Source organism: Aspergillus flavus, chromosome 1 (genome assembly GCF_009017415.1).
Source record: "Aspergillus flavus chromosome 1, complete sequence".
Taxonomy (NCBI): Eukaryota; Fungi; Ascomycota; class Eurotiomycetes; order Eurotiales; family Aspergillaceae; genus Aspergillus; species Aspergillus flavus.
In genome coordinates this window covers 4,767,814-4,784,383 of record NC_092406.1, presented here as the reverse complement: position 1 = coordinate 4,784,383, position 16,570 = coordinate 4,767,814, and the positions used below count along the sequence as shown (strand labels likewise).

The 16,570-nt window shown below is 47.0% G+C and overlaps 5 protein-coding genes across 5 annotated transcripts; 4 read left to right on the top strand and 1 right to left on the bottom strand.

Moving 5' to 3' along the window:
* Positions 1–82: 82 nt before the first annotated feature.
* F9C07_10844 (putative alpha 1,2 mannosyltransferase) lies at positions 83–2,345 on the top strand (the record flags this gene model as incomplete). The annotated part of the gene is made up of 4 exons (XM_071507506.1): positions 83–191; positions 370–755; positions 818–945; positions 1,006–2,345. 4 exons carry the CDS (start codon positions 83–85, stop codon positions 2,000–2,002), a joined length of 1,620 nt encoding a protein of 539 aa, XP_071365982.1. The 3' UTR covers positions 2,003–2,345.
* A 677-nt stretch (positions 2,346–3,022) lies between these two features.
* Positions 3,023–4,598, bottom strand: F9C07_2200063 (UV excision repair protein rhp23; the record flags this gene model as incomplete). Its single annotated transcript, XM_041288005.1, has 7 exons — positions 3,023–3,142; positions 3,211–3,684; positions 3,755–4,078; positions 4,137–4,216; positions 4,328–4,400; positions 4,464–4,511; positions 4,581–4,598. 7 exons carry the CDS (start codon positions 4,596–4,598, stop codon positions 3,023–3,025), a joined length of 1,137 nt encoding a protein of 378 aa, XP_041140309.1.
* Positions 4,599–6,343: 1,745 nt separating this feature from the next.
* On the top strand, positions 6,344–8,389 carry F9C07_2140696 (uncharacterized protein). Its single transcript, XM_071509175.1, has one exon. It carries the CDS (start codon positions 6,885–6,887, stop codon positions 8,229–8,231), a length of 1,347 nt encoding a protein of 448 aa, XP_071365981.1. The 5' UTR covers positions 6,344–6,884; the 3' UTR covers positions 8,232–8,389.
* A 1,161-nt stretch (positions 8,390–9,550) lies between these two features.
* Positions 9,551–14,455, top strand: F9C07_2279912 (uncharacterized protein). Its single transcript, XM_041288015.2, has 4 exons — positions 9,551–11,249; positions 11,304–12,886; positions 12,953–13,057; positions 13,118–14,455. Exons 1-4 carry the CDS (start codon positions 11,153–11,155, stop codon positions 13,859–13,861), a joined length of 2,529 nt encoding a protein of 842 aa, XP_041140310.2. The 5' UTR covers positions 9,551–11,152; the 3' UTR covers positions 13,862–14,455.
* A 269-nt stretch (positions 14,456–14,724) lies between these two features.
* F9C07_10841 (putative translation initiation factor eIF-6) lies at positions 14,725–15,993 on the top strand. Its single transcript, XM_071507505.1, has 5 exons — positions 14,725–14,832; positions 14,989–15,060; positions 15,112–15,198; positions 15,273–15,461; positions 15,537–15,993. The coding sequence occupies exons 1-5, from the start codon at positions 14,798–14,800 to the stop codon at positions 15,895–15,897; spliced, it is 744 nt and encodes a 247-aa protein (XP_071365980.1). The 5' UTR covers positions 14,725–14,797; the 3' UTR covers positions 15,898–15,993.
* Positions 15,994–16,570: the final 577 nt, after the last annotated feature.

The window sequence follows — 16,570 nt, the reverse complement described above, 5'->3', positions numbered from 1 at the left end:
TTTATAGAAATTTTTGGTTTCCTTATTTATAATTTTCCGTGTCTTATCATCATTATTATTGTTACACTTGACCATCGGAGCCATGTGGAGACGAACATATTTGCTTCTACTGGTGATCCGTGTTTACTTTGCCCTTTCCCCAAGCTACCTTCATCCAGACGAGAACTTTCAGGGACCTGAAGTTTTTGCAGGTAAGCATGCTATTCTTTCTTTCAAGAGCTATCTGTCGATGCGACCATTGTTTTATCGCGGCGGCTTCTTTCTGCCGGCAGGTCCCGCGTCTCATTGATTTTGATGGATGGCCATCCGACGACCAAAACCTACCTCCACAATAAACCATTATTCATAGGACTCAACTAAGCTCCCCAGGTCGCGTCCTCTCCTACCCATCCAAATTACCATGGGAATTCACCGCCGATAAACCGATCCGCAGCGTCTTTCCGCTATGGCCGATCTACGACGTGCCAATAAGCCTTCTGAAATGGTTCTATGCCGAAACAGGGGCCCCGACACCCCCTCCTCCACAGGTTATCTACTATGTACTGCGAGGGGTCATGTTTCTCTTGGGTTTTGTGCTGGAGGACTGGGCTGTATATGAGTTAGTCCCTTTTGCGCGACACCGCCGGGCAACCGTGGTGCTGGTCGCGTCCTCGTATGTCACCTGGACATATCAGACGCACACTTTCTCCAACTCCCTTGAGACGTTGCTGGTTGCTTGGGGTCTGGTCTTGATTCGCCGCATTGTCGTGAATAAGGTCTGTTCGCCACACCAAAGTCAAGGAAGAGGGAATGTCGGTAGGCTAATGTTCGTCTATAGCGCCGCTCATCCGTCTTCTCTTGTGCTGTCCTAGCCTTTATTGCTGTCGCTGGCGTCTTTAATCGAATCACATTTCCAGCTTTTCTTGCCATCCCAGGACTTCAATTATTGCCTCATTTTCGGCGCAAGTCAGTATCCCCGTGAGAATGGTGCTTCATTTTTATACTAAACCATCCTTGAACATCCAGGCCGGTCTCATTATTTTCCTTCGTGGGGTTCGGTATATTCTTCTTTGGAATCGCTGTTCTTGTTGATACCGCCTTTTATAGGCCTTCTGCAACCCTGTGGGATGCCCTTCACTCACCGATAATTACACCCATCAACAATTTACTTTATAACTCCGATAGTTCAAACTTGGCACTTCATGGTCTCCACCCTCATTATCAACACTTCTTAGTTAACTTGCCGCAGCTCCTTGGGCCTGCATATGCTATGATGGCTATATCATTGTGGGGCTTGCCAGTAATCCCAACCTGGCTGAAGAACGCGCGTGCTGTCTCCGCTTTATCAGCAACTGTCATATTGTCAATCTTCCCCCACCAAGAACCGCGCTTCTTAATACCATGCGTACCTCTTCTCCTCAGTTGCTTCCGTGTGAGCAAATCGCGTTTATTCCTGGCCGTCTGGATGATATTTAATGCTGCTCTGGGGTTTTTAATGGGTATTTATCACCAAGGGGGGGTTGTACCTGCTCAGCTTGCAATGCCCTCTATCATCTCAGCCAGCAGTGTTGAATCAAATGATGCATTGCCAGGAGAAATCCCTGTCGTCTCTGCCACAGTCTTTTGGTGGAAAACTTACTCTCCCCCGTTATGGTTACTAGGAACTAACGACAATTCATCCCTGAATATCGAGACTCGAGACTTAATGGGCGTTCCCGGACCAAACTTGATTGAAGAGCTGGAAAAACTACTCCCTCCCTGCAACGTTGCTGGATCGAAGCAAGCTGGCTCGGTATTCGTGGTTGCGCCCAAGTCGGCTGCTTTCCTTGATCGATATACCTTTTTGCCGAGTTCGTCGTCGGTTAGCTCAGCTCTAGAGCTACACGAACTGTGGTCTTACAGGAAACATATCAACTTGGATGATCTAGACTTTGGCACTGAAGGTGTCTATCCGACATTGAGGCGAGTGATTGGTAGGCGCGGACTGGCCGTGTGGAGAGCTAAAAGGGCGGGGTGCAATTGAAGCTGGACCATCTGATGGCGTTACTATATCAGATGCCTGATGGTGTATTGAGATGCCTGATAGTGTAAAGCTAACAAATTTCGAACCACTACTCCTTTGTCCTCTTCTCACCCCTTGTTTCGAGAATTCTGGGTTAAGCGACCTCGATGGTCAGCTTCTAGCTCTTCCTAATCTCCTGTACAAGATATGCAACTGCCTCTGATTCACCTATATACCCGCTGGTGCAGGCGATGGGCAGTGATGGGCGTGTGTATCGTGTCATTTTTCGGTCGACTTATACCCGTTATAGCAAAACACTGCACACACATTCTGGCCTTTGTGAAAAGAGCAAAGTGTCATTTTGATATTACTGAGCGCATTTGCTGATCCGGTGACGTAGTCAGCGATACTTAAGAGGCTCCTCAAACGCGGCATGAGGTCACAGGACACATTAAACGTATAGTGCTGTAGATAGGTACTAGTACTAGGTAGGTGGAGGTAAAGTGGTCATCCCCATGTTTAATGTACCAATCAACGAGCAAAATGGAGACTGGTGCTGGTCTTAGCCACCTGGAAGTATTTATTTCAACTTTACGAAACCGGGTTTAGTTTTACACCTCGTTCATCTCACGCGATCATTTTTACAAGTGCCGCGGGGGGGAAAGGGATACAAAGATATCTCATTTTTGTTCCATTAACTAGGCACACGACCAAAATGTCACTTCTGAGTAAGACGGTGAATAGAAGGGAAATAGGTGAAGACTACTACCATATGTGAGAATACCGCTACAGATGTTGTCCATGAGATAGTGGTAAGGATGAGAAGATGTGACTGAGGAAAGTAGTGGCAGCTAGTGTTTCCGCGTGCTGTGCACGGCAAGCGGCACGGCAAGCTGTACCAGTCATGATAAAACCCGGCTTCGGTAAGGAACTCGGCAAGGAGATAGATGCAGCAGTTTTCATTAAGGGGAAAGAGCAGCACTAGGTTCGCAGCAAATGTATTGTTGGGAAGCCTTCGACGGGGAATACTCTGGCGCTGAATCATTGGTCTTCAGGGTCATCAGTGTTCTCGAATAGAAAGTTGGCAGCGAGCTCTTCGTTCTTGTCACATGCAAAGTAAGCCTCTATGACCATATCTCGGGAAAATCCCAGACGGCATAGCTAGTACTGGATTAGCCTTCGACCCGGCGTGAAATTATGCATAAATAAGAGGCATTAGGCAAACGTACACGTTCGATAGCATCTCTCTCTTCCTCGGTGACATGGATCTGATGCGTACCAGGAGGGAGGGCACCATCACCTTCTTCGCTCAAGAGCTGAAGGAATTGCTCCTCGTTCTGGCCGATGAGCTGGGCGATTTGAGGGTTACCGGCCGCCACTTGTTGAAGAATGGGTTCGAGCATTTGCGGTTGCTGCTGGACTAGCTGGCGAAGTTGCTGGAAATGTGGGTTATTCCGAAGGAAGTCGAGATTCGGAAGTCCTTCGCCGGCTGCACTTCCGGAGCGTGCCCCATGGGGACCTTCCTGGGTACCCGCCTGAGCAGCAGCCTCAAACAGATTGACTGGTTCTTCACCACCAGTTGTCGCAGGAGCGTTTCCCCCAGCGGAAGCTGCAGGGGGTTGAGGCGAAGCAGCAGTGGCAGTGGCAGCTTGTTGTTGTTGTTGTTGCTGTTCCTGTTCCTGTTGTATGTTTTCTGGAATTCCCTGGTGGTTGTTATGAGTATCATCAGCGGATGTGTATCGCGCTTAGGCAACGTTAATGTGCAAATCTCACATTCAAAAGATATTCAATAGCACGAGTAGGATTGAAGAAAGCAGCCCTCATAGCGCGGTTGATATCATCCCTTGGAAAACCCATACTCTCCATGTGAGAAATAACCGCCTCGCCCTGAGAGCCACTCAGCAAAGCGGAGGGATCATTGAAAGCAGCGTCGGATGGCTGTGTAGCCGCAGCAGGGGAAGGAGTCGCCGGTGGTGCTGTTGCGGAGGCGTTTGTAGATGGAGCCGGGGCAGGAGGCGCAGCTGGGGTCGAGGTGGCAGCTCTCGAAGGCGTCGAGGGAGCTTGCGAAGGCGTGGCTGTAGACGAGGAGGCCTTAGGCTACACAGCACGGTTAAATAGCTTAATATATACCAAGGGACGCCATTGTATAATTTACCTTGGAGACCATGCATACTATGAAGCCCTTTTCTTCGATGTTGTACGATTCGATCGCCTTGTCATCTTGCAAGATCTTACCTGTAGGATGAAAGGATGGTTAGCGACTTATCATGTAGCAAAACTTAGCCAAGTCATCATATGTGACGCCGACGTGGTGAAACCATAACGGGCAAGACGCCATGGACGAACCGGAGTAGATCAGTTTCAGTTGGGGGACCTCCCAGCCCTTCTCCTTGGAGATCTTTTCTTTCACTTGTCCAACCTAACGGAGATTTTATTAGCCCCGCATTGACACGGCGAAGATATCGGCACCTGGGGTTATTACCGTCTCTGAGGGCTCTGCATCAATTACGAACTTCTGCTGTTTCAAGTCCTAGAGTAGAGAAGAGATGGTTGTTAGCTTCAGTCATTAATGAACAGGCGGGGTGTTAGAGATGCCTACTTTAAAGGTAAGCTTCATCTTGCGCCACCAGAGGAGTGAAGATGGCTAGAAAAAAAGTTGGATGTTTGGAGGCACAGAAAGATGTGAGTATGGTGGTAAGTACGCTGCCCAGTCCTTGAATATTGGAAGAGGAAATAGGGGGTGTTAGATTAGAGAACTGAGGAATTGCCAGGAAGAACAATGATGATGACAATCCATGACGATTTTGGGGGGGGAAGAGGAGCAGTTGGCCTGGAGGCGGTCACGGCATCTCCGTCAAGCCGCACCTTCACAGCCACATTAAATACGTCCAGCCACAATTTCCTGTTCGGGTAGAGTGGTTTGGTTCCATAGGTATATAGTAGATAGCTAGGTGGCATACTATTTCAACAAGAGCGGCGAGAATGGGCTTTCACTTTCATGGCCTAAAATACTATCAAAAGGTACATACACTATTTAAGAATTTCCCTGCTGCTCAAGTTGGGGTCGGCGCGCGCCGGATAAGGGTTAAACTGTGCATACAAGGCGCATACACTAAATTGCGGAGGATTCACAAGCAAGATGAAAGTTAAGGTCAGGGTCGTTATGAGTCCAAGAACGAATTTTTACTACAAAGAGTCATTGGCTCTCATCGTCATAAGGATGTCTGAATACGCTGCCAGCGGCCAGGTGACCGCCATATAGTCAGTCTACAATATTTCGTAATATTTACGGAGTACATGAGTGAGAGGCCATTTGCACAAGGGAAACGAGTAGACGATAAATTAAAACCACTTGCATCATCAACAACCACCAGAAAAAAATTATTGAGAAGAAAGAGGAGGGAGGAGATGAGAGAATAGAACGATTCAGGCACACAGTGTGTAGGAATAATGTGTAAATTTCTGATTAACTTTTCTTGCGGAACGGGGCGCACCTGTGATATATCTCTTGGATCTATCACGCGTAATTATTTTCGCCAGAGGACCATTCACACATCCCCCATGTACACTTTGTAATTCGAAGCCTACTAGCAACACATCTCCCACAAGACTTAATTATGGCAACGTTGGTCTCTGAAAATACTAACTATAAACAGACTTCCTATTGCCATTGTTGTAGTATCTATAGTGTTAATCGAACAATAACAATATCATTACCTGTCTCCAGATTCTTCAGCTCTTGACCCAGTCCCTCAGATAATAGATATATCACATCTATGAATCGGGGTGTTTATCGATATTATCCATTATCTTGGAATGTAACTGGACGGTCAGACCTTTAAGACTGTTCCGGCAACCTGGAGATCGTCCCGCGTATTTCACCCATGAAGCCACCAACCCTTGACAAATTCCCTTCTGGACGTGTTCCACGCGCTAGCACATCCTGTGAGAAACATACAATAAAAATGTGGTTCCAATGATTCTTACTGACTCAGAGGCATATTAGTGATGATTGCCATGCGTGCAAACTACTTGGCTGTTGAAAGGGATGCATCAACAATCAGTCCCATCATAGATGAACAAGATTTGTTATCCTGTGCGAAACCTAGGAAGTGACTAGTTCTACATACAAGGACCAGACAGCTTCACTCTGGTGGTTGAGAGGCCTTGTGTCATTCCAATATATAGGGCCTGAGCAATTCATGTTCCAGGGGAGGGCTTCTCTTTTACCCTCTCCGTCTATCTTTTCTTTTCTTTCTTTTTTTATTTTTCATACCCCTTTGGTTTCTCACTTAAAATAGGAGCTATCTGGAATTCTATCTAGACCTTCTAACGAAAGATAGCGCGATCTGAGAGTCCCAACTAGGTGGCACCGAGATCTACCCCTGTCACTTTAGCCGTAGTCTTTGCATATGCGATATCCATTCGGACTGTTGTATGCGTCCCAATGCAATCACCTACGGGGAACTTCTTCCCCCCGCTGCCCTCTACCTAATTTTAAATAGATAGACTTCAGGCTCTCCCGCTACTTTTGGATATAAATTCTCGCTCGGACATATATCTTTCTTACTTCCACAGTATTCTAGTCACGGTTTGATCTCATACTCACCTACGGCCTGCCCTTATTCTATGCTTTAATGTTACTCCTACTTCATTTCTGAATGGCATCCATAAAACTGCCATGAAAGCATTTTTTAACCCTTGATGATACCCCGGGCTCCTTTGTCATATACTGTCTTCACCTACAACATACACCATCTTAAGCTGTTTCATTCTTCAAGTACAGCGACCCTATATACACTCGAATCCGACACCGCTGTTCATTGGATCCCTTGGACCTTGGTATACCCTCGGGTTTATTCCTTGACGAACGCCTACGCCTGCTTATTTTCCAACCACCGCTATGAATTTCAATGTGGCTCGACCTTCTCTGCCATGCGTACTAGGGGGAGCATCCTTCGCGCTAACCACAGTGGTCACCATTCTCGACGGTTTATGCTTGACATCCTTCAAAAACTTCTCGTTTAATGTTCGCTCGATCGAATCTGCCGTCACAGCCCTGAGCGGAGCGAACTGTATTGTACTCATTGTTACAATCTTATTTTGGCTGACAGATATCAACAATGAGAATATAAGACAATTAAGCGCGTACCGAAGGCGCGTATATTACACCCTGATTGTCTACTCAGCTATGACTACAGGAGTGACTGCCGGAGGTATAGCATGGGGCACGACACAGGCCATTATAGAGCAACAGAAAATGTCACTTGGTCCAAGACAACGACTATTGCTGGTGACTCGTATTGTCATATGGGCAATCTCTGTTCTTACCCAGGGCCTTTTCGGTGGGCTTCTCCTAATGACACTAGCAGAACAGAGCAGCCGCAGCAGATGGTCAACCTCGCTATCTCACGATCTTGATGCCCTCCACGGACATTTAGCTGAAGACAACGGACTGGAGTCAACAAAGCAGCCGCAGCTTGTAGTTGACTCACCAAAAAAATCCACAGATCGAAAGCGGAGCTGTGATAGTTCGATTGCGATCCAGAAATCTACGTCATGTGCTACGCGCTACTCAGGCCGAACGCTATACCAGCAAGATTCAAAACACAGTTCTGTTGATCTCAATCCGCCAATAGCCTATCCTGAATGCGCTGTAATGCGCAATACGTTCAATGGCTATCTCTACGGACATAACAGTTACGCTGTGGGAGGCGATGGCGACGCTGGGTCACGCAAAACGCAGGGGAATAAACAAGAGTTTGGGTGCTCTTTGGATACTCTGCGACGGCAAACTTCATTAAGGAGGTCATCGGATACGTCAAGATCACTTCAGCCAGAGGTTCCCAGCAAGGGTGGTCCCCCAAAACTAACGCTATCCGATGAGAGTAATATCCATCCACTTTTTCGTTCTAACAGTCCAACCCCCCCTCCTACAGCTATGCCTGGGACCACCGTTGTTGCATCTCCGGCGGCTGGACAAATCATCTCTATGAAAACATTACATAGGATGAAATCGACCAATTCACTCCGGTCCTACACTCCACGAAGTCGGTCACCCCTGTTTGAGCGAACTGGTCAAGCCGGCGAAGAAATACATTCAAAATCAGGGCTAAGTGATGGGCGATGTGAGCTCAACAACGACCAGACATTCACAATACCAAATTTTGTCATGGCTGCAGATTTGCGAAGGAGTATAACACAGTATGAAAAGAGGTACGATTTGATAGAATCCCCCAATGAAAGTTAGGGGTCGGTGGTTTCAACCTGAAGATGTCATTGACTTATGTCTTTCCTTTGTCACAATTATCCTTATTTTGTTATTAGATATCCCAGGTGTAGTACGTCTTTTGTGATTAGCATCTAATACCAATGAAGAATCTCTAGAAGCAACTGAGTGATAATAAGAATCCCCCCTATTCGCTACGGCTCGATCTTGAACCTGTTGTGCTATGGCTGCCATGGCATGAATCAGTACCGTGCATAGCTATATTCTTTCTGGTCGATATGGTTATACAGAGTAATTGATTCGAATCCCGCTAGTAAGTATCATGGCAAGCCCTTTCCAGAATTCAACATTTAGTCAATGCTCAGAGGTTTGTGTCCCAATGCCGTCTCAGGGCAAGGATCATGATGCACTGTACAACATCCTGTAACAAACCAGTTTCAGCATACATAGATGCCATTAAATATTCCAGCCGTGCTCTTTGAGATATTCCCAGCAAATCCCATGATATGAAATCCCTAACATGATTATGCATGACTGATGACGATGCTATCTATGTGGGTCCTCCTGCTACGCAGTCACCAATACGTTGTGATGGAACTGACGGTGAGGGTGGAGCTGCATAGTTGTATGCATGTTAGGCTCTCATGATATTATTGACTTTACTCATTTCGCAAAACCAGCACAATCAGAAATATCTTAAGACGGTGAGAGGGCATCGAAGAAATTTGCTCTGACTTCTTAACATGGTGCTCTCGTGCGCAGCTGCAACGGGTTTGCTGATAGAGAGCAATGACAGCCCCCACCTCTTTTCTGCTCTTTCCTCGCCTAAAACAGTTATGGAAGGGCACCGCGGTGCTCTTGCATATTCATTTGGACGTTCAGACCTTTCACCATTTGGAGGTTCAAGCACCATAGTGCTTAAGGAATTTCAAATCATTGAAGAATATCCTAGACTGTGTTTTAGGGATAAAGGTAAACTAATATATACTTCATATCACCAAAAAAAAATAGATTCCTTGATACGTGTTTCAGTTCACGATCTAATACATATATCTGTGCTCATATTTTACTTCTTGGCTCAATGCTTTGGCTAATGTTTCTTATTTACAATTGGGACAAGATATATCGGTATAGGCAAGATTAAACGTTTCTCGAAGTAGTTACTATCGCTGAACCAGTCAAGATAGATAGTGTTGTAGCTTCATAGAATGGATTTCAAAAGTCTGTTATTGCTTTCAACAAGGGCTTCCAATGGTTTTAGGATAATTACCCTTCACAAAAAATCTAAAATCGATGAGATAGGATACGTAGGTTGTACCTTTGGCATAGACGGTATTGCACGCGAAACCATTTTTTTTTTCTTTTTTACATCAGCAGGCAACGGAACTAGCGTGCGCAAACATTACCATACCACGAGTATTACCAGATGGACTAACCCGAGTAGGATGCTTTTTCTGGTTGGACTAACTTCCAGTAGGGAAAGAACTAAAAAACTACAACTTATTATCACCCTTGCATACCACAACCCCAGATCGTTTGAGGTCTCCTCTATCTCCTAAACCATTTATCTGCGTCGGGATTCCATTTTCACATACGTATTTTTCATCTCTTCCGAGTGGATTGAGGGGTTGAATATAGGAAGAAAGGCTTGTTTTCTTAACAGTTACTCACCTACATAACCTACTTGCTCTCTGCGCCACCCTGCCCTTTGGACTTGAGAGACCCAGTCAAATCCTTCGGCCAACCCGGTAATACGGCGACCAGACCAAACCTCTTACTCAGGTTGGCAGGGTACTGATGTGTACCTCTCTAGAATTCCTTTTCACCTTCCATACGTACTATTCAGCCCCGAAGTTGTTTGATTTCGCTTCATTTTCCCTCTCCCTTATTAACACAAAGAGGGCTCTCTACGTGTTTCTTCCCCCTAGAATCTGAAATCCTCTTTTCCTTCTTCATCTCTTTATTCTCCATTCCTGTTCATCCCCCACCGATCGAGCCGTTTCGAGTTCCCACCTATGAAGATCAACACACCTGGTGTACAAACAGCCTTCGTGATCTGATTTTCCCCTCTAGTATATCCTCGTCTCCCTTTCTCCCCTCGACCCTGATTACATTCTTCGGTTCTTCTTTTCTTCTTGTAAACCCTATTCCCCCTCAATTCCTGGTACTGCCGGAGCTCTCCAGGTTCCTCGTACAACCCGTTCTGCTGCTTGACTTACTACTTCCGGCGACTAAATTCTACTTTACCTTTTCTCGCGGTGATCCACTTGGCCGAACCACTTTTTACTTCATCCACTTACTACTTACTACTTCACTACTTGCAACAACCCTCTCCGTCCTGTCGCATGCGCCGTTGCATCTAGTCTTTGGGTAAGTTAGCTTTCGCCAGCATTCTTCATTGGCCTTTCTACTCTTGCGCTCATCTCATGTTACTCACCCAATCTTCCCACCTGCGGTTCTTCCTCAATTAAAATGTGCTCTTGTCGCCTGTAACATATTCACCCACTCGGTGCTTCTGGCCATTTGCTCATCGTGTCCGCTCAAGCTTTCACGCTCTTGATCGGTTTTTATCGCTCTGCTTTACCCTTGTATGATGACGCCCTTATTGTCGTGATGACCTCGAATTGCTATCTGTTCTTGATCCCCCTCCTCCCTCATATGTTCTTATCCTCTAGTATACGTGCGTTACCTTTCAGCTGGCTACATTTCACACCTCTTGTTTCTGACTGAACCTTCTTGTCAAGATGTTGGCCTGATTGATGTTGATCTCTCTCCGTCCTCCCCTTCTCTTTTTCCCTGTTCCTTTTTTACTAGCTTTTTGTTGGAGCCTTCCAAGGAGCTATTTCGTGTTAAAGCTCCACCTCCTCAGCTAACACTTAGACCTTCTCAGCAATTCTTCTTGTGAGCACGCCCTTGCTGACACCCGAAAACACAGAATTGCGATGGCGGGCATCAAACGTAAACTTGACTCCACCAAAGGGTCAGCTGCAGGGCCCACCGGCAGCGCAACAGGCGTAGGAGCCCCCCCAAAGACGCCCAGTAAGTATTACAGAGCACTGCTATCATCTTTCGTAGGTACTAATTGCTAAATAGACTCTACGGTTGGTGATACTGCTCATATCCGCGTGACACGGAGTCTACGTGCAAGTCAAGATGCGCGGGCAAACCAAACTGATAACAACAAGAACAGCTCAAACAACACAATGCATAACAAGAGTAGTAATAATCGTCCTTTGTCGCGTATAATCACGCTCAGTACCCGTGCTGCTCGAGCCAACAGCGCTGCAAGAAATGCATTGAACAATGCAGCAAGCAATGGTACGAATAGCCCATCGAATGCTGCTCGCGAGACCCGGGCTTCTCGAACCCGGGCTGCAGCCCCTGCTGCAGTTGCGCCACCCGCGGCCGCACCAAGTCAGTTTGACGGAACAACCTTGAATGTGCCTGAAACCCCGCGGTCTAAGAGGGTCAGACGAGGTCCGGTAGTCGAGGAAACTCCAAGAAGTACGAGACAGTCTGCTAGACTACGGTCCCACGTCAACATATCTGTTAACGAGAACGCCTCCGCTGAAGCAGCCATTACCAAACACTTTGAAGCAAGCCCCTCCAAGGGGGTTACTCCTAGTAGTAGGACTAGGAATAGAAGCCGACAAGCTGCGGATGCTGCACCTGACACTACTCAAAGTAGTGTGAACTCTAACGTAACCACCGATATGAGGCATCCGTCCCCGGAAGACATTATTCCAGAAACTGTCGAAGCATTTAAACAAACAGAAGACGATCAAGATCCGCATGTATCCATGGAATCGTCCCAAACTGTAGGGGAATTACCGACGGACTCCACGCACCAGGAGTACAATCATGAAACTGATGATATGAACATCCAGGAGGTCGAGGGTATGCCTAGTCCTGCGAAGACTTCCTGTTCATCTGGTTCTCGAAAGCGCAGATCTTCGGAGCCAGAAAACAAAGGAACTACGGAGTTTACTAGTATTCTTGATCTTCCTCACCAAAAACTGAAACTCGAGGATGGGGAGCTCGATCATACGGCAGAACAGCCTTTACAGGGCAGTGCCGTTATCAAAAATGTGTCGCGCTCCCCCGACGATGAAGCGGAAGAATCTAAAGTTGGCGATGAATCCCGTCAAATCACAGAAGATATTGAAGAATCAACCCCAGAGCATACCACAGAACCCATAATTGGGAAGGCAGTTCGTGGCGGGCGTAGTCGAGGACGAGGCCGCGGTGGGCGTAGCAGAGCTGCTGCACGCTCCGGCTCAAGCAAACGAGGTCGTGGCGCTGCTCGTGCTGCTCGTGGTGGGCGCACTGGGCGCCAATATGATCGATCAAGTGATGTTGAACACGACCGTTCTCCTTCCCCTAGTGCAGCCACCCAAAAGCTCCGGGATCGACAACGGGAACTGGACAAAGCATTTAGGAAGGTTGCAGCTGCCCAACGATTGGCTTTGGCTGTTTTAGCTTCACAGTCTCAGAAAAAGCTTTCCCGCGATAAGAACGCTCACAAAATTGTACCTGAGTATGAAGAAATTAACTCACTCCTAAAGACGAGGCTCGACAAGAGGTTGGAGGTTTTCCGCCATGAATATGAGCTCCGAGTTGAGCAAGAAAATAGGCTTTTCGCTGCTAATAGAGAAGCAATCGAAGAAAGATTTCGAGTAAGTCTGACACTTCATTTGATACTTTGCTTTTTTGGAGCTGCTGTTGATGACAAACGGTTACAGGCCTCAGCTCGGTATATCAAAGAGGAACATTTCTTTGCAAGTCAGGGAGAATATATGGCATTTGTGGAGGGCCGACGTGCTGCAGAGGATGATGAGCACACTGAAGTATGCCAGCTTTTGTATTCAGGATCGTTATGCAAATGCAATAGGCTAATATGGTCCCAGACTGATGGCTCTGAAACCGAGCCTGAGCGTGTTATTCCACCTGCAAAAGAAGTCGTGAGGGGGTTTAATTCTTCCTTTGTACGGAATCCCGCTGGTGCTGCTTCCTACGACCGTGCTAGGTATGGCTGGGATGATTTCGTCCAGCGTGCTAAGTTAGGCGATGATATCGACCCGCAGATGAAGGAGATGAGGGAAGCCGGACCGTTTGCTGGCTTTTCTGCCCGAGAAATCATAGACCTCTTACTAGAGGCGACTGGTATCGTTGAGGTGCGCCAGAAAGCTAGTGTGGAGACACAGCGCAAGCCTGCATTCCCTGATACGCGCCCGACAGCCTTATTCGCATTGGCTGATGTGGCAGCCGCTGAGCTCCCTCGTCCTACCATATCCCAAACCACACCGCGACTTTCGGCGCACAGAGCTCTCCTCCCGCAGCCTTCACAGGTGGCTCACGGGCCGACAGATCCTCGATCTTTTGTGCTGCCTCCCCCCACACCCCAACGGCAACAGCCCCGTCGGCTCCTCCCTGCCGGGCAGCAAATTCCGCCCATCAGTGAGCAACTCAGTCTCCCAGATCCATTCGCGAGCAGGGGTGGTCCTCCACAGCTTCCTCCTCCTCCGGGGTCTAACTTCCAACGGCCTCCACTACCTAATTATTTGGCAGGTCATCATCCACAGAGTTTGTATTATCCGGCGCCACCGCCGCCTACAGCTCCGCCACCTCCTGGTCCTCGCCCTCCATATTAGAGAGTCACACATGGACGATAGGACCTTCTGTTCGTTTTCTCTTAATAATGTTCTGTTGTCTTTTGTCCAATTTCGCGGACATGCTATATTCTTTGAATCTGTTAGGGTTTGATATACGGAGCTACGGTCTACTCTTAAAACAGTAATGCTGGTTCATGTCGGGAGTTATGTGCTGGTTGGGTGGTAGTTCTCTCTCGTTGCCTCTTCTTCTTTTGTTGATTTTATCCCCCTGATTCTTGAGAAGATTGGAGCGTGGACTTGATGTAATAGTTCAAGATAGTATTTATAGTGGATGATGGTATCATGCATACCCTGTTTGCAATCTTTGTATCAATATAAGTGCAAAAAGAATCGGATGTATTTTACACCCAAGGACAGAACTCGTTAATTTAATTAGATCGATTGAAAATCCTTAGCCAAACTAAATAAATAACTAAGACAAATAAACAAAAAGGAAGAGGGTGGATTGAAGGATGAAAATCTGACGAGAGGGAAAAAGCAGACCCACCCAGCATCAGAATGAATAATGATGACTCCTTCCATGACTCTTCGCCGTGACTCCGCCCCGATTGGGTCTAGTCCCGCGGGTGGGGTGGTGGGATTTGAGGCTGCTTTTCCTTTGCATTGATTCTTTTTTTGCGTTGCTTCGCAAAATCTCTCGGACACTTTAATTCTTATATTAGTTGACTGTTAACCGTCAATTGCCCCTACCAGAACTTTGTCACGGGTGCTGTTCATCTTCGCGCATTCCCTGTTCTCTGTCACGACCATCTAACGACAGTTTCTGCCTCTTTATCACCCACCCCACCTGACAGCTTCTCCCACCTTGCTTCTCGCTTTGTTCTTCGAGAATATATCCTGCCTCTTCCTACTACGAGTAATCCTTGAATTTTTAAATTGAAATTGTCGCTTGGACACGATCGAAATTTTTGAATTATGGCGGTTCGCGCACAGTTTGAGAACTCCAACGAGTGAGTGGAATATGTTGCCAAGTCTTTGAATGCGAAGTGGATGAAGAACAGAGAGAATGAAAAAAAAGGGGTGGGGGAAGGAAAAAGAAAACGAAAGAAAAAGAAAGAAGCATGAATGACTAGGAACAAGCGTTAACTGTGAGATTCACTATGCAGGGTTGGCGTCTTCGCTCGTCTCACCAATTCATATGCCGTTGTCGCTATCGGAGCCTCGGAGAACTTTTACAGGTGTGTGCGGTTGGATGCAGGCCCCGTAGAATAGTGAACTGACTTCCGCAGTGTATTCGAGGCCGAACTCCAAGATGTCATCCCCATTTGTCACGCTACTATTGCTGGTACTAGGATTGTTGGGCGTCTAACAGCGGGGTATGTCTTAAAGTCCACTAGATATTTGCTCTGGCCCTCATGCCATAGCACCATGAAACTCACACATCGAACAGTAACCGTAAGGGCCTTCTGGTCCCCACAACCACCACAGATCAGGAACTGCAGCATCTCCGGAATACGCTCCCAGACTCGGTCAAGATTCAACGGATAGAAGAGCGTCTATCAGCTCTGGGAAACGTCATCTGCTGCAACGACCATGTCGCCTTGATACATCCGGATCTGGAGCGAGAAACAGAAGAAATGTACTACCCCCACCACCACCATTGCTTCTTGATTACTATATGGCATGGAATGAAAGTGTTGACAATTTTTACCAGTATCGCCGACGTCCTCGGTGTCGAAGTCTTCCGACAAACTATTGCTGATAACGTCCTGACGGGCTCATACATGGCTCTCTCCAACCAAGGTGGTATCGTGCACCCCAAGACCTCCATCCGTGATCAGGACGAGCTCTCCTCTCTCCTCCAGGTGCCTCTTGTCGCTGGTAGTGTGAATCGTGGTAGTGCTGTTGTCGGCGCTGGTATGGTTGTCAACGACTGGTTGGCCGTAACGGGCCTGGATACGACGGCAACAGAGTTGAGTGTCATTGAAAGCGTGTTCCGCTTAGGAGAGATGGGCCCTCGCGGTGTCGGCATGGGCAGTACCAACAAGGAGAGCATTGTGGAGAGCTTCTACTAGGCTGTCGTCATGGGCGGTGTTATTATTTAGGATATATTCATTCAGAATTGCCGCGTATAAATGTGTATGCCTTGTGCGCATACATGTTTACAAAGCCAGATGCTCCTTCACCTTGTCTCTAATCCTTGATTACATATTGAATAGGATACGGTCAATAACGACCTGGTAATGACCTAGAATAGTACCCGGTACCTCAGCCATAGTCAATATAGAAAGTGTCCTGTACCCAGGGAAGTGGTATCTTATATAAGGGGTTTGGAGCCTGGTTATATGATTGGTAGAGATGTCCGTCTACCAAAACCCAACCCAACATATACTATTCCGACTACCATCAGAATAGAACGCACAAACGAATCTGAAGTCGACTAATTGTACAGGTTTAAATACTCGATTTGCTTCCTGTGTTCCAGTACGCTCCTTCTTGCTGGCATCTTGTTAAAAAGTATGCGACAGCAGTAGTGAGTATGAGGGGTATTGAAAGGGTACATAAGTCAAAGGGCAAAGGCAAAAAGAGCCTTTTGGAGTATAGAAAGAAAGAAGAAATGAAAAAGCAAAAATGAAAAATAGAGGGTGAGTAGGCAGGGAGGGAAATAATGCGAAGCATGTTTAAAGAAGTACGGACAAAGTATTAGAACCTGCTAGACCCGAGCCTAACATAAATGATCTGCCGGAT

Coding starts and splice junctions, on each gene's coding strand:
- F9C07_2140696 (XM_071509175.1), top strand. CDS start 6,885: ATGAATTTCAATGTGGCTCGACCTTCTCTGCCATGCGTACTAGGGGGA.
- F9C07_10841 (XM_071507505.1), top strand. CDS start 14,798: ATGGCGGTTCGCGCACAGTTTGAGAACTCCAACGA. Junction 15,199..15,272: donor GTTGGGCGTCTAACAGCGGG/GTATGTCTTAAA, acceptor CACATCGAACAG/TAACCGTAAGGGCCTTCTGG. Junction 15,462..15,536: donor GAGCGAGAAACAGAAGAAAT/GTACTACCCCCA, acceptor AATTTTTACCAG/TATCGCCGACGTCCTCGGTG.
- F9C07_2279912 (XM_041288015.2), top strand. CDS start 11,153: ATGGCGGGCATCAAACGTAAACTTGACTCCACCAAAGGGTCAGCTGCA. Junction 11,250..11,303: donor AGCCCCCCCAAAGACGCCCA/GTAAGTATTACA, acceptor ATTGCTAAATAG/ACTCTACGGTTGGTGATACT. Junction 12,887..12,952: donor CAATCGAAGAAAGATTTCGA/GTAAGTCTGACA, acceptor AAACGGTTACAG/GCCTCAGCTCGGTATATCAA.